The sequence below is a fragment of the Armigeres subalbatus genome, chromosome 2 (assembly GCF_024139115.2).
Source record: "Armigeres subalbatus isolate Guangzhou_Male chromosome 2, GZ_Asu_2, whole genome shotgun sequence".
Lineage (NCBI taxonomy): Eukaryota > Metazoa > Arthropoda > Insecta > Diptera > Culicidae > Armigeres > Armigeres subalbatus.
In genome coordinates, this window is record NC_085140.1 from 240,227,814 (window position 1) to 240,243,632 (window position 15,819).

The 15,819-nt window shown below is 44.4% G+C and overlaps 1 protein-coding gene across 3 annotated transcripts in view; it reads left to right on the forward strand.

Moving 5' to 3' along the window:
* Nucleotides 1-15,819, forward strand: part of LOC134211978 (discoidin domain-containing receptor tyrosine kinase B) — an 802,844-nt gene that overhangs the window by 584,636 nt on the left and 202,389 nt on the right. For all 3 annotated transcript variants that reach the window (XM_062689416.1, XM_062689415.1, XM_062689417.1), the window contains one exon: nucleotides 10,809-10,988. In XM_062689416.1, the coding sequence (XP_062545400.1) occupies nucleotides 10,809-10,988 (180 nt within the window). The remainder of the gene's footprint in view (nucleotides 1-10,808; nucleotides 10,989-15,819) is intronic.

Genomic DNA, 15,819 nt, shown 5'->3' on the forward strand with positions numbered 1-15,819 from the left:
ATACACGGTTCGAGGCCGCATCTCTCCATCCTCGGATACGCCCCACGCTTGCCAAGTCGTTCTGCACCTGGTCTGCCCATCTCGCTCGCTGCGCTCCACGCCGTCTCGTACCTGCCGGATCGGAAGCGAACACCATCTTTGCAGGGTTGCTGTCCAGCATTCTTGCAACATGTCCTGCCCATCGTACCCTTCCGGCTTTAGCTACCTTCTGGATACTGGGTTCGCCGTAGAGTTGGGCGAGCTCATGGTTCATTCTTCGCCGCCACACACCGTCTTCTTGCACACCGCCAAAGATGGTCCTAAGCACCCGTCTCTCGAATACTCCGAGTGCTTGCAAGTCCTCCTCGAGCATTGTCCATGTTTCATGTCCGTAGAGGACTACCGGTCTTATTAACGTCTTGTACATGACACATTTGGTGCGGTGGCGAATCTTTTCGACCGCAGTTTCTTCTGGAGCCCGTAGTAGGCCCGACTTCCACAGATGATGCGCCTTCGTATTTCACGACTAACGTTGTTGTCAGCCGTTAGCAAGGATCCGAGGTAGACGAATTCCTCGACCACCTCGAAGGTATCCCCGTCTATCGTAACACTGCTTCCCAGGCGGGCCCTGTCGCGCTCGGTTCCGCCCACAAGCATGTACTTTGTCTTTGACGCATTCACCACCAGTCCAACTTTTGTTGCTTCACGTTTCAGGCGGGTGTACAGTTCTGCCACCTTTGCAAATGTTCGGCCGACAATGTCCATGTCATCCGCGAAGCAAATAAATTGACTAGATCTGTTGAAAATCGTACCCCGGCTGTTACACCCGGCTCTCCGCATGACACCTTCTAGCGCAATGTTGAACAACAGGCACGAAAGTCCGTCACCTTGTCTTAGTCCCCGGCGCGATTCGAACGAACTGGAGTGTTCGCCCGAAATCTTCACACAGTTTTGCACACCATCCACCGTTGCTTAGATCAGTCTGGTAAGCTTCCCAGGAAGCTGTTCTCGTCCATAATTTTCCATAGCTCTACGCGGTCTATACTGTCGTATGCCGCCTTGAAATCAACGAACAGATGGTGCGTTGGGACCTGGTATTCACGGCATTTTTGAAGGATTTGCCGTACAGTAAAGATCTGGTCCGTTGTCGAGCGACCGTCAACGAAGCCGGCTTGATAACTTCCCACGAACTCGTTCACTAATGGTGACAGACGACGGAAGATGATCTGGGATATCACTTTGTAGGCGGCATTAAGGATGGTGATCGCTCGAAAGTTCTCACACTCCAGTTTGTCGCCTTTCTTGTAGATGGGGCATATAACCCCTTCCTTCCACTCCTCCGGTAGCTGTTCGGTTTCCCAGATTCTGACTATCAGTTTGTGCAGGCAAGTGGCCAGCTTTTCCGGGCCCATCTTGATGAGCTCAGCTCCGATACCATCCTTACCAGCTGCTTTATTGGTCTTTAGCTGTTGAATGGCATCCTTAACTTCCCACAAGGTGGGGGCTGGTTGGCTTCCATTGTCCGCTGAACTGACGTTGTCATCTCCTCCGCTGCCTTGACTTTCACTGCCTGTACTCTCAGCGCCATTCAGATGTTCCTCGTAGTGCTGCTTCCACCTTTCGATCACCACACGTTCGTCCGTCAAGATGCTCCCATCCTTATCCCGGCACATTTCGGCTCGCGGCACGAAGCCTTTGCGGGATGCGTTGAGCTTCTGATAGAACTTGCGTGTATCTTGAGAACGGCACAGCTGTTCCATCTCCTCGCACTCCGCTTCTTCCAGGCGGCGTTTCTTCTCCTGAAAAAGGCGGGTCTGCTGTCTCCGCTTCCGTCTATAACGTTCCACGTTCTGCCGGGTACCTTGCTGCAGCGCGACCGCCCGCGCTGCGTCCTTCTCCTCCAGAATCTGTCTGCACTCTTCGTCGAACCAATCGTTCCGTCGACTTCGACCCATATACCCGACGTTGTTCTCCGCTGCGTCGTTAATGGCTGCTTTAACTGTACTCCAGCAGTCCTCAAGAGGGGCCCCATCGAGCTCACCCTCTTCCGGCAACGCTGCCTCGAGATGCTGCGCGTATGCAGTGGCGACATCAGGTTGCTTCAGTCGCTCTAGGTCGTACCGCGGCGGTCGTCGGTACCGAACATTGTTGATGACGGATAGTGTTGGGCGCAGTTTAACCATCACCAGATAGTGGTCAGAGTCGATGTTAGCGCCACGATATGTCCTGACGTCGATAATGTCGGAGAAGTGCCGTCCATCAATCAGAACGTGGTCGATTTGTGATTCTGTCTGCAGTGGTGATCTCCAGGTGTACCGGTACGGGAGGCTGTGTTGGAAGTAGGTGCTACGAATGGCCATATTCTTGGAGGCGGCGAAATCAATTAGTCGTAGGCCGTTTTCGTTCGTCAGCCGGTGAGCGCTGAACTTTCCAATAGTCGGTCTAAACTCCTCCTCTTGGCCAACCTGAGCGTTCAAATCTCCTATGATGATTTTGACGTCGTGGCTTGGGCAGCTGTCGTACTCACGTTCCAGCTGCGCGTAGAATGCGTCCTTATCATCATCAGTGCTTCCGGAGTGTGGGCTATGGACGTTGATTATGCTGAAGTTGAAGAACCGGCCTTTGATCCTCAACTTGCACATTCTTTCATTGATCGGCCACCACCCGCTCACGCGCCTTTGCATATCGCCCATCACTATGAAAGCTGTTCCCAGCTCAAGTGTGTTGCCGCAGCTCTGATAGATGGTATGATTACCTCTAAACGTTCGCACCATTGATCCCTTCCAACAAACCTCCTGCAGCGCTACGATGCCGAATCCACGGTCCTTGAGCACATCGGCGAGTATGCGTGTGCTCCCGATGAAGTTGAGAGATTTGCAGTTCCACGAACCGAGTTTCCAATCGCTAGTCCCTTTTCGTCGCAGTGGTCTTCGCCGATGGTTCCGGTCCGTACTCTCTTGTTGATTGTTCGTTGCTTAAGATTTTTAAAGGCTGGCTTGCAGGGCCTGACACCAAACCCCTAAATTTCCGGAGGACCATTCCTCCTTATTTCCGGTGGACCATGGTGCACAGTTTCACTTTAGAGTCCCTCGCTGGCACTCGGACGATGATCAGCCGCCCCTAACATGGAGAACAGACGCTGTTGTGAGCCGATCCTGACATGGAGAACAGACGCTCAATAAGATTTGCACCTCCGAGAGGAGCAAACCCCTTCCCTGTCAGCATACGACCATAGTTCCCACCGGGGTTGGTTACCCGATCTTCCCTAAGGTTGCTCGTATCCCGGCCAGCACCGCGGGGAGGTAGGGATAGGAGTTGCTGGGTAAGAGGCTAAGGACCGCGAGATGGGGTCTATTTTATTCCTTCAGGTACGCGAAGTACCAATGGTACGCTTTACCCAGCATTTGCCGTGCCACGAAAAGTATAAGTGAATCAATAAAAAGGAATTTTAATAGTAGGAAGTTGACAGTTCCTATCCCAATTGCTGCATTTAGGCGAACTTACGATCATTCGCAATCCTCACTCATTCGTCCCGGCAAACAATGAATAATGCATTTTAAGAATGATTTATTTAGATTTCTGGCCCATTTTATCTACTGTTTATCTACTGGAAACGACTATATCCATCGAAATAAGCAGTTTTACACGATTTGATTATGCTTCATTTGGAGCAAATTTATCAACTCGCTTCTTAATCGACGCTTGGCAATAGCAGTCTACTTAGCCGGAAAATCGATTTCTTACTTCTAAGGAACTTTTCCCACTTCTTGGCTCGTTGCGATAAAACAATCTACTGCCCTGCATAATGCTTTCCTCTCCTCTTTAATCAATTCACTTTATTACACCGACAGCTGTTACAGTCCAGTGGGTGCCGGGGGCGGCTCCTTTGAAAGTAGTTTCGAGCCATGCAAGGGAGAAAGCGTCTTATGACGGGCAAGTGTACCGACGGCGAGTAAGAAAACTAAGGCAGCATTAGCATCGAGTAGCATACTGATAAAATTTAATGAAGTGTTGTTGCCGCTAAGTAGCTCGAATCATGGGGAACGTCAATAAATTCCGTGTAGCATTTAAAAGAGGCGAATACGTAGGTGTGGCGATACTTATAAAAAGTATGACATAAAAAAATTGGGATTTAAAATGGTAAAATTTTGGGCTTTGTCATTTATGGAGCATTCTACAACATTCCTAAATCTTTTGCTCATGATTATCTCAATATTTTTGAAAGTTTTTGTTTATGGGAGCAAACTAGCAAGAGTATGAATGAACAGTAACGATAATTCCATTTTACCGAAACGGTTATTAGGCCGGGAAAGGTTTGGCCATAAATGTCATTCGACCGAAAAAGTCATTTGGCTTGACAGAAAGGACCATTTGGTCGAAAATGTCGTTTGACCTAACACGGTAAAAACTGTTAAGTGCGAAATGAGAAATTAGCGAGAAGTAAGAAGTGAGGGATATCACTTCTCGTTTCTGGCTTCTCCCGTCGCAGTTTTCACTTTTCACAATTAAAAGTGAGAAATGAGGAATAAGAGATGAGAAGTGAGACGTCTCACTTCTCATTCCAAAGCAATCCAGTACATTTTCTCGTGAATCAAACGCTGGAAATAAAACGCCACGTCGATTCTCGCTCCCGGTTGAAATTACTTCTAACGTGAGGCCGAAATCGCCGCCAGGAAATCATGGATAAATTAGGATCACGTCATGATTAGTTTAATTTTTGGGGGAACGACAGTTTGGCCGAACATTTTATCTGACCGATGATTTCGGAGATGGCCTTTCAGTCTCGACAAAATCAAAACACTGTAATTTGATTTAGTTCAACGCTTCGGTTGGGTTTGGGACCTTCCTCAACGACTCAATTTCTACAGGATTATCATCAACTGTGGTACTACTGAACCATCAATTGTCACAAGGTCAGAATTTTCCCACATGAACGAGAACGGCTCGAGCACCGCGTTTATAGTAAAACCCTTTCCACTGTTCGTTCTCTGGAATTCAGTACTTTGCACTAGATCGATCAACATTGCAACGCGGCTCAGCGGCCATTGCAATGTAATTCCGATCCGGCTCAGCCGCTCACTATTCCTCAGCTACGTACATGGCACCCACGTCGAATATCCAAGGAAGCGTTACGAGAGTCACAGGAACCCGAGTAGACGAAAATAGCTCAATAATATCAAATCTTGATAAGATAGCAAAATTAGATATGAACATGATTGACATAAGAGATAAAAGATCAGGCGATAATATCAATATTTTGCACTAAAATATCATAAGGAAATCAAGTTATGTTTTTTGCAATAAGTGATCAATATCAAGTGCTATTGGCTTGTTCTTAACCATATCATATCTTGATATTTAAATGATATTTCGGTGCAAATTTTTGATATTGTTACCTGTTCTTTTATCTCTTATATCAATCAAATCCATATCATGTTTTGTTATTCTGTTCATGGCTTCTGCCCGGGAAGCTATCCACCGGCCTTTGGTATACCGCCAATGAGACATCCACCAGTTGTATCTGGTATACCGCCGATGCCCTTGTACCCCGAATCGACCCATCAACCGGCCATGTAGACGGCTTATCCATCTGCAAATTATACGTATTTCGTCGCTCAGAATATGCTCCTCCTACACAAAGTAGTGGACAATCCACGCTGATCACATCAACTCCGAGCCTTATTCTGAATTCCAATCAGCAGCAATCCAGTACCATTGAACAGTGCTCATCTAGCAACAAGGCAAACGATGGATGATCTTCCAAGGTTTGGTGACGATCCAGAAGACTTGTCGCGACTCATCGTGGTGTACGAGCGTACATTGTACATGTGTGTATTTCGGAATGATGAGATACTCGATCGCCTTGAATGGAGCCTACGCGATAATGCGCTCTGTATCGTTCATTATGTCATTATGTCATTATGCATCGTTCAAAGTACCACCATCCTTGATGACATCCCAATGATACCGCTGTGTTAAAATCATCGTTACCAGACATTCATACCGCTAATATTTGTTTTGTTTTTTTTTCTAATTAAAATTAATATCTGGGAAAATGCTAGTAGATCACAGTTAAAAAGCAAGCCTAGTTCCAGCTGGAATGTAGAGCCATTGAATAAAAAGAAGACAGGCGCCATGTTTCTCCGAGAATAACATTGGTCCATTCGGGGAACTGGTTTTCGAAGAATTTCCGTACAGTCGTTCTTTATAGCATTTTGTATCTAACGTTCGTTATGCTTTACGTCCATTATGCCTATCGTTCATTATATCTAACGTACTCTTCAGGCATTGCAAACCATGCCATCATTTGATCTTCTGAGCAAGAAATCCATCCGCTCAGGCTATCATGATGAACATTACACGCTGAAATGATAATATCTTTGCAGAGTACTCTTTAATTAGGGCGGATACATATCCTGTGCTCAGCTTGGTGCTCATATGGTGCAGCAATGCCTGTTATTTATGCCTAGCGTTCTTTTGCGTAACGGGGTATATCCGACTTTTCAGAAGTTAGGGGAGGGTGACGGCTTCTGAGAACGTCTTCTCATTCCTAAGAAGAGAGATTGAACGATTCCTGATTAAACGCTTTACTGGCGAAATAGTAAGATGTGGAAAAAGCGATAACATTCGAAATTCTCGATAAAAACCAATGAGTCCAATTCTTTCAATGTGTGCATGTATCTTCCATTTTAGCCCGCAATTGACGTTTCATGATCTTAGACAAACAGATCCCTAATATGCTGGACCTCTGCGGGAAGGGTAAGGGCCGTTTGGCAGAAAACCATCAGGCCGAATGCCATTTTCCTGAAAGCCATTAGTTGTACAATTTGGACAAAAAGACCATTAGGCCGACAGTCATTTGATCGAAATGGTAATATAGCCGCACAGGTTGTTTAACCTTATAAGACCTACTTTTTGACCCCGGAACCTAAAAGCTCGGGTTCGGAGGGAAACCGGCAGCAGACCCCAGACTGCTGGTCTAGAGCCAACGGCAGTCCGTGGGGTGGGTGCTCAAGACCTCTTTTGGATTCCGGGTCTCAGGGCGTACGGACGCTGGGGAGCTTTCGGATCACGGGAACCTAACTTACGCAAATTACTCACGGTCGGACTTGGTTTTATTGAGGCAATCGTAGCGGGGGCTTCGTTGGTGTCGGCAGTAATCCAATAGAGTGGGCGGCTGGGAAGAATACGGCTCGGATGCGAACGCGTCCTAGCGATCGTCGTACGGTGGAACAACTGGAAGTCACGTGGACTAGCGGTAGCTTTGTCGGATCCGGTGGAAATCCACCGGACGATGGTTGGTTTGGTATAATCCCGTATCGGCGATCGTCGAATGATGCTGAGGGCCACGAGCATCGGCAGCGGTATCAACGACGGTAATCAACGAAGGGTGGGGCACTGGAAAGCAAACCAGCGGCCTCAAGGGTGGAAGGTCGATCTTCACTGACGCTTGTTTCTCTTGTTGAAATCCAAATGGCGGCCGCGTCGATGATGAGATGGCTTGACAATCACGTGGACCAGCCGGGGCTCGCCGGCAACGGGCTTGAAAATCTCGGAATTCAGAGAATGGCGGTCCCGGGAGTGATTCCGGCGGGGAATCTTCGGTGGCTCCGTTTGATAAACCGACGCTGCTGAATATATCATCCGGAGGTACGGGGATGACCACGGAATACACGGGCCACTATCAATAGACACTTGCACTGCAAATGTCCCGGGGCTTCGTCTTCAACGGTCCACTCGGGGCTCGGTTGGCCAAAACAGTCCCGAAATCTTCTGGTTCGAACTTGGGTGACAAAAAACCCTCACTCAATCGTCATAAAAATGTGCTTCTTTTTGGATAGAAAAATGCCAATCCTCCTTTGATGCTTTACGATTCGCAGGTTTACATCAACTGCCATACCAAGCGTTCACCAACACCTTCCCGCCCAAAACCGATAATCGCTTCTTTTCTCCTCCTCTTTTATCCAGTTCAGTGGATCTCGTCACCCACTCAGCACCCAAATGATTTCATCGCACCTGGTGCGCGGGTGCGCCTCACGCACATATCGCCTGCCCCATGCGCGTCAATATAAAATGACCGTTAAAACTCGCGAATAAACTTTACAATTATTTACCCTATTTTCCCGCAATCATAATTCTGAATTATTTATTATTTGTTACCCGCCGGTAACAACCTAATAGGTCATTTAGACGAATAGGTTATTCGGCCGAAAAGGACATTCGGCCGAACAGGTCATTTGGCTGAATAGGTCATCTCGCATTCGCATTCGCATTTAGCAGTTCGCACAAATTCGTAGGTGGTACAAGCCAAGACTATTGTATGAGAGAAGCATCACTTTCATCCGTTACCACAGATATTGATTTGGGACTAATCACTAACTCTTAGATGGAAGCAATGCACTCTTCAATAGTCGAGATCTGTCCTGGCCACGTCCTTGCGAATGCTGAGGAAGGGGAAGGATGGTTTGCTGGACACCTACTTAAGAAAGATGCAGAGAACTCTACGACCTCTCATAGGCGCCACGGGAGGTTTTGGGATTGTGTGGAAGGTTATAACAGTAGGAATCGTTTTGGTAGAACGTGAAACACAGAAAGAACTAAGATAGAAATGCAAAGTAGGAAAGGGACGAGCCTGGAATTGAACCCACGACCTCCTGCTTGTAAGACAGAAGCGGTAGTCACTAGACCACCGAGCTCGTCCATTTGGCTGAATAGGTCATCTGACCGAAAATGCTGTTTAGCCAAAACGGTTGTTGAGCAGAAAAGGCCATTTTGTCGGAAATTTCGTTTAACCGAATAGGTTATTTGGTCGATAACGCCATTTGACCTTAATGGTCATTTGGCAGAAAAGTGAGAAATGAGGATCGAGAGTGAGGTCTTTCTCTTCTGACTTCTCACTATTAGCAGTGAGAAATGGGTGATGAGGAGTGAGAAGTAAGAAGTGAGACGTCTAACTTCTTACTTCTCACTTCTAATTTCCCACTTCCCACATTTCATTGCGAAAACGGAGAAGTGCGAAATGAGATGTAAGAAATGAGAATGTGAAATGAAAAGAGAGACGCCTCACTTCTCACTGTGAAAAGTGAGTAGTGCAAAGTCAGAAGTGAGACGCGTCACTGCTCACATTGAACTTCGCACTTTTGACAGTAAGAAGTGAGAAACGAGGAGTAAGAAGTGAGAAATTCCTCTATAAAGTGAGTAGTGAGACGTCTAACTTCTCACTTCGCACTACTCACTTTTCAGAGTGTGAAGTGAGAAATGAGGGGTGAGGAGTGAGCAATTCCTCTCCAAAGTGAGTAGTGCGTAGTGTCTCAGTTCTCTCTCATAATGTCTTCACTGCAAAAACTAAGAAGTGCGTAGTGAGAAATGATGATTTAAAAGTGAGACATCTCACTTTGGATTTTGTCGTGGTTTAAGATTTTTCATTGTAATTGGTCGATTTCTATACACCTGAAAGCACTATCCAAAACTAGGTTTAGGAATAAAACCAATGGCCAATATCCCAAGAATTATGTTTGGATATCATAATTCTACTTGTCATGCCAAATACATTAACCCAATACATAACCAATTGGCCACGTTTTTTTTTAAATAAACAATTTTCATGTCTCCGGAGATTTTGAATGGAAAGTGTTGCGTACCATCTATGGTGGGGTGCAGATGGCGGACGGTACGTGGAGGAGGCGAATGAACCACGAGTTGCATAAGCTGTTGGGAAAACCATCCATCGTTCACACCGCGAAAATCGGACGACTGCGGTGGGCCGGGTACGTAGCCAGAATGTCGGACAGTAACCCGGTTAAAATGGTTCTCGACAACGATCCAACGGGAACAAGAAGGCGAGGTGCACAGCGGGCAAGGTGGATCTATCAGGTGGAGGACGATTTGCGCACCCTCCGCAGACTGCGTGGTTGGCGAAGTGCAGCCATGGACCGAGCTGAATGGAGAAGACTTTTATGTGCAGCACAGGCCACTCCGGCCTTAGTCTGATAATAAATAAATAAATAAATAAATGTCTCCGGAGATTTCCTCGAGGACTCGAGGAGATGCCATTAGGCATGAGTGGTTTTTTTTCTTCTCTCGTAGCGGAACAATGGAGGGTGTCATTCGGGTTGAAAGTAGTGCGATTCTCCGCAATTCACGAAAGCTTGTCACCGCCCCTCAGACTCCCAGTCCAAGATGACGTATGAGACACGGAGACAGTACAGTGAATCAAAAGAAGCACACATAACTTAATCCTTGGGACTATGTCCAAGGGCTTCACGACCCTTCCCCACGTCTCTGTGATTTAAATGAGTTAAAACCATAGTGTACACTATTTTCTATCTCACAAGGTGGTAAGTTTGTTGATTTAAATTATTTTTCGCGAGTATTTAGTGGATTAGAATTTGATATGGCGGGATTTAGCACATAACCTTAACACACTTTCAAATAAGTGAAACGATTCGATTTTGCAAGAAAAGCTACAGCGCGATGTTTTCCTGCACAATCACAAGTGAGTTTGCTCGCTGATTAGGACTCGATAAGTGAGATCTGCGCATGATTTCATAAACAATGCCATCGATCCCCCAAGACAATGGCAAACCCTCTTCTTGAGTTAGAGTAGCACACCTTTGATGACATTAAAATAAGAGTGTTCAATACTTTATTCGGCGGAATGCATAAAAACGGCAATTTTCAGAAAGTATATGAAATTAATTCCTTATAACATGTTTTGATTCATATTGTTAAAATCTCTATTCAAGTTGTAACTTTTACTGCTTTCCTTGATCCATAACATCCCTCATTCACTAATACTCTCCTTCCATTTTTCTTTTCTTTTGATACAGAGGGACTACTCTCCTACAGCATACCGAAGGGTGTGATCCGTGGCATGGAGGTTGACCTGTCGGATCGCACCTACGATGGGGAGGAGGAAGGCGACCGCCTCGTCGGGGGCCTCGGTCAGCTGGTGGACGGCCAGAAGGGAGCCGATAACTTTCGCATCGATATCCACGGTTTCGGCAAGGGTAATTCTTATATACTTCTTAAGCAGCCCCATAGATACTGACAAGGTGGAAAACGGAACGAAAGAAAAGCTGCTCCATTTTTCATGACGATGGTGATCCTGGTAAATGGTGATATATGTTTAAAGATTTATCATTGGACGCTTAGAGCACCGAAAAGAGTAAATTATTTGAAGGCTAGTTTTTCAAAAGTTGGATGCGATCAATAATGCCAAATAATCTCATAGATGGATGTTAAGTCAGAGAATGGAGAGAAATGTAGGATTACGAATAATTTATCTTCATCGATAACTAATGAGGACCTGTGACCCCACACCTAAGAGAAACTTATCTCACACTCAACAGAAGAAAACAGGTTTATTCCAACTACAATTCAGTGATCCGAATTGATTGCTTATTTGAATAACGATCTTCCTTTTGCTTTCCATGTCAGTAAATTCAAGAAATACTGATGCACTATTGCAAAGTATAACAACACAACTGGTTTCATGCATTTCATCCCAATATGCATCGACGTTTTTTTCCAAACCGCTCATTCGAATGCACAAACCACACCATAGAGCAAGAATTAAACGTTAACCATTTCTCAAATAGAAGATCAATGGAAATAACAAAAGCAGACAAATATGTTCATTTGCCACACAATAACTCAATCCTTGCTCCTTGGTATGAAGGCTCGCCTACACATGCACAATGCCGGTCAAGCGAGAAAAACAATTTTCCTTCTCGCTTTGTTTCTTATGTTGATTGTTTCGCAAGTGAAAACACTCTTCCTCCCTTCTCGCACAGGAAGCCCTGCGACCACAACCCTCTTCAAGGCTGAGCCGATTAAAGACGCCACATGCAGGCACAATTTGCCATTTACCAAGATTGCTACCTCCAGTCTGAGTCCTTTCTCGAAGCCGGTACCGAAGCAGAAGAGTTTCCACGCCTGCAATTGTTACGTTATTTCTAATAGCAATGCTCGTTGAACCGACTTCCCCATCCTGTCCACGTTCCATCGTCGTCGCAGTCTATGCACTCTATTGAAGAAGCAGTTGCACTACTGCAAAGGAAACCTACCACCCAGCAAACAAAGTATGAACTGTGAGTCTGTATAGTTGCTACCATCCCGGGCAAAGTGCATGTGTTTGAAACGTTGAAATATTTATATTAATTACCCCGCGCCAACAAGTTGAACTAAATAAATTTCACTCAGCTTTCATTGCCAGAAAATAGTGCAATAATTTGAAGTATTTGTTCAATGATACGAGATAAAACTTTTGCGTCTGCCAGTTTCGGGCCGGGCCGGAAGAATTTGCGGTTGTGTTCGTTCTGGCCTATTACATACCTCATTCCCGGCGAGTGCATATTTTGAGAGAGCGTATGGAGTAGGACTGGAATGTTGTTGCTGGCTGCTATTTGAGTTTCCACAGGCAGCTAGTGCAGAAAAACAAATCTGTAACAAACTGCCAGAAAGTTAATTTTCCTCGCTGGTACGGCGATGGGCGAGGAGAGGCAACGCAAATTTGTGCGCAGATATTAGCTCTTCTGTAGACTCGAGGATCTCACCAGCCCACTCGATGAAGGACGCAACGAGTTTTTGGCAAAGTAATATATTCAGCACTGCAGCAGCATCCGATAGAAACGAGGAAACTTTTAACTCTGCATTGGATGCAACGGAATTGAATGAATGGAACGATTTACTTCTTTCAACTATCGTTTAAATTCACACTCATGACTTTAGAGCAAACATCTGATCTGATACGAATTAATCGAATTAATTAATTAATAAAACAACAAAAACAAACTGAGTAAAAAATCGGCCTGGTCTTGTACATCGTGGTTACGAATATTTTGAATTAGGGATAATTTTCCATTTACTTACAATAATTCTCATACCTGGCATTCAACATATTTCATCGACTTCGAACTACTGCCGGTATGTCATTTAACAAAAAAGTACAAATAGAACACTGCTTTCCACTTCTGTGTTTTAATCTCAAGGCATACAGAAATCATCCACCCGTTATAATTTGTTATCCCTTCAAGAAACAACCCCAACCACACATGGAATTCCCATGCCATAGCGTTGTCCAGTCAGACATGCAGTTAGAAGGGCTTCCGATCGACATCTTGTAAAACTCGCTCCACACAGCAGTAGGCAAATCGTTCGGCTCGACATGAGTGTCTTCCCATTCCGGTTTCACCCAACGGAGAAGCCAAAGACGCACTTTTCCATTAGGAACCGATTTTTTTCCTTCCGGCACTGGAACATGACAGCGGAAACATTGACGTGGGGAAAAAAGTTGAAACCAAAAGGATAATATTTCAGAACCCACTGAAACTGAGAGACGAACGAATCGAAAGAACAAATGCATCGTCCGTCGACAGTTAGTCTTCGTATACGGGTTGGGGAAGATAAAAATCAATACTCCTGGTTTTCGAAGGCAAATAAATCGCCTTTCAAGGCAGGATCGTTCGATGCTTCATCCATATAACAAAAACGCCCTTCCAATTTAGCCGTATCAAATCAAATTGGGGTAAACCTTTGTTCTGGTCCCCCGTCCTTTGAAGTTTTGGGTAAAGTCGAGGTCACTTCGAAAACAAAATGGATTAGGAGTATTCTAATAATGCAACAGATTATTGGCCTCGCTTTTAAAAGTGAATAGTTTTGGTTTAGGTTTTCGTAATTTCGGTGACTTCCGTTCGAATTTCATACCCGTAACAATTCGGATTCCCGTTGATCTGGAATTACCTTCGTAATTTAGTTGAATGTCCTTTCGAAATTGGGATGAACTTAAAATCGAAATTCGGATAATTAACATTCCTCTGGAAATGAAAAATTCGGGTTAAAAATGAATAAATTTTCTCTGGAAATTCGGAACAATTTCGGATGATTTTTTTCTGGAAATTCGGATGAATTTCCTCTGGAAATTCGGATGAATTTCCTCTGGAAATTCGGATGAATTTCCTCTGGAAATTCGGATGAATTTCCTCTGGAAATTCGGATGAATTTCCTCTGGAAATTCGGATGAATTTTATCTGGAAACTCGGATGAATTTCCTCAGGAAGCTCGGATGATTTTGCTCTGGAAATTGGGATGAATTTTCTCTGAAAATCTAGATGAATTTCTTCTTGAAAATGCGAATGAATTTCCTCTGGAAATTCGGATGAATTTCCTCTGGAAATTTGGATGAATTTCCTCTGGAAATTTGGATGAATTTCCTCTGGAAATTCGGATGAGTTTCCTCTGGAAAGTCGGATAAATTTCCTCTGGAAATACGGATGAATTTCCTCTGGAAATTCGGATGAATTTTCTCTGGAAATTCGGATGAATTTCCTCTGAAATTCGGATGAATTTCCTCTGGAAATCGGATGAATTTCCTCTGAAATTCGGATGAATTTCCTCTGGAAATTCGGATGAATTTCCTCTGAAATTCGGATGAATTTCCTCTGAGAAATTCGGATGAATTTCCTCTGGAAATTCGGATGAATTTCCTCTGAGAAATTCGGATGAATTTCCTCTGAGAAATTCGGATGAATTTCCTCTGAGAAATTCGGATGAATTTCCTCTGAATTCGGATGAATTTCCTCTGGAAATCGGATGAATTTCCTCTGGAAATTCGGATGAATTTCCTCTGAAATTCGGATGAATTTCCTCTGGAAATCGGATGAATTTCCTCTGGAAATCGGATGAATTTCCTCTGGAAATCGGATGAATTTCCTCTGGAAATCGGATGAATTTCCTCTGAATTCGGATGAATTTCCTCTGGAAATCGGATGAATTTCCTCTGGAAATCGGATGAATTTCCTCTGGAAATTCGGATGAATTTCCTCTGGAAATTCGGATGAATTTCCTCTGAATTCGGATGAATTTCCTCTGGAAGTCGGATGAATTTCCTCTGGAAATCGGATGAATTTCCTCTGGAAATCGGATGAATTTCCTCTGGAAATCGGATGAATTTCCTCTGGAAATTCGGATGAATTTCCTCTGGAAATTCGGATGAATTTCCTCTGGAAATTCGGATGAATTTCCTCTGGAAATCGGATGAATTTCCTCTGGAATTCGGATGAATTTCCTCTGAAATTCGGATGAATTTCCTCTGAAATTCGGATGAATTTCCTCTGGAAATTGGATGAATTTCTCTGAATTCGGATGAATTTCCTCTGGAAATCGGATGAATTTCCTCTGAAATTCGGATGAATTTCCTCTGAAATTCGGATGAATTTCTCTGAAATCGGATGAATTTCCTCTGAATTCGGATGAATTTCCTCTGAATTCGGATGAATTTCCTCTGAAATTCGGATGAATTTCCTCTGAAATCGGATGAATTTCCTCTGAATTGGATGAATTTCCTCTGGAATTCGGATGAATTTCCTCTGGAAATTCGGATGAATTTCCTCTGAATTCGGATGAATTTCCTCTGGAATTCGGATGAATTTCCTCTGAATTCGGATGAATTTCCTCTGAAATCGGATGAATTTCCTCTGAATTCGGATGAATTTCCTCTGAATTCGGATGAATTTCCTCTGAATTCGGATGAATTTCCTCTGGAAATCGGATGAATTTCCTCTGGAAATTCGGATGAATTTCCTCTGGAAATCGGATGAATTTCCTCTGGAAATCGGATGAATTTCCTCTGAAATCGGATGAATTTCCTCTGGAAATCGGATGAATTTCCTCTGAAATCGGATGAATTTCCTCTGGAAATCGGATGAATTTCCTCTGGAAATTCGGATGAATTTCCTCTGAAATTCGGATGAATTTCCTCTGGAAATTCGGATGAATTTCCTCTGAATTCGGATGAATTTCCTCTGGAAATCGGATGAATTTCCTCTGGAAATTCGGATG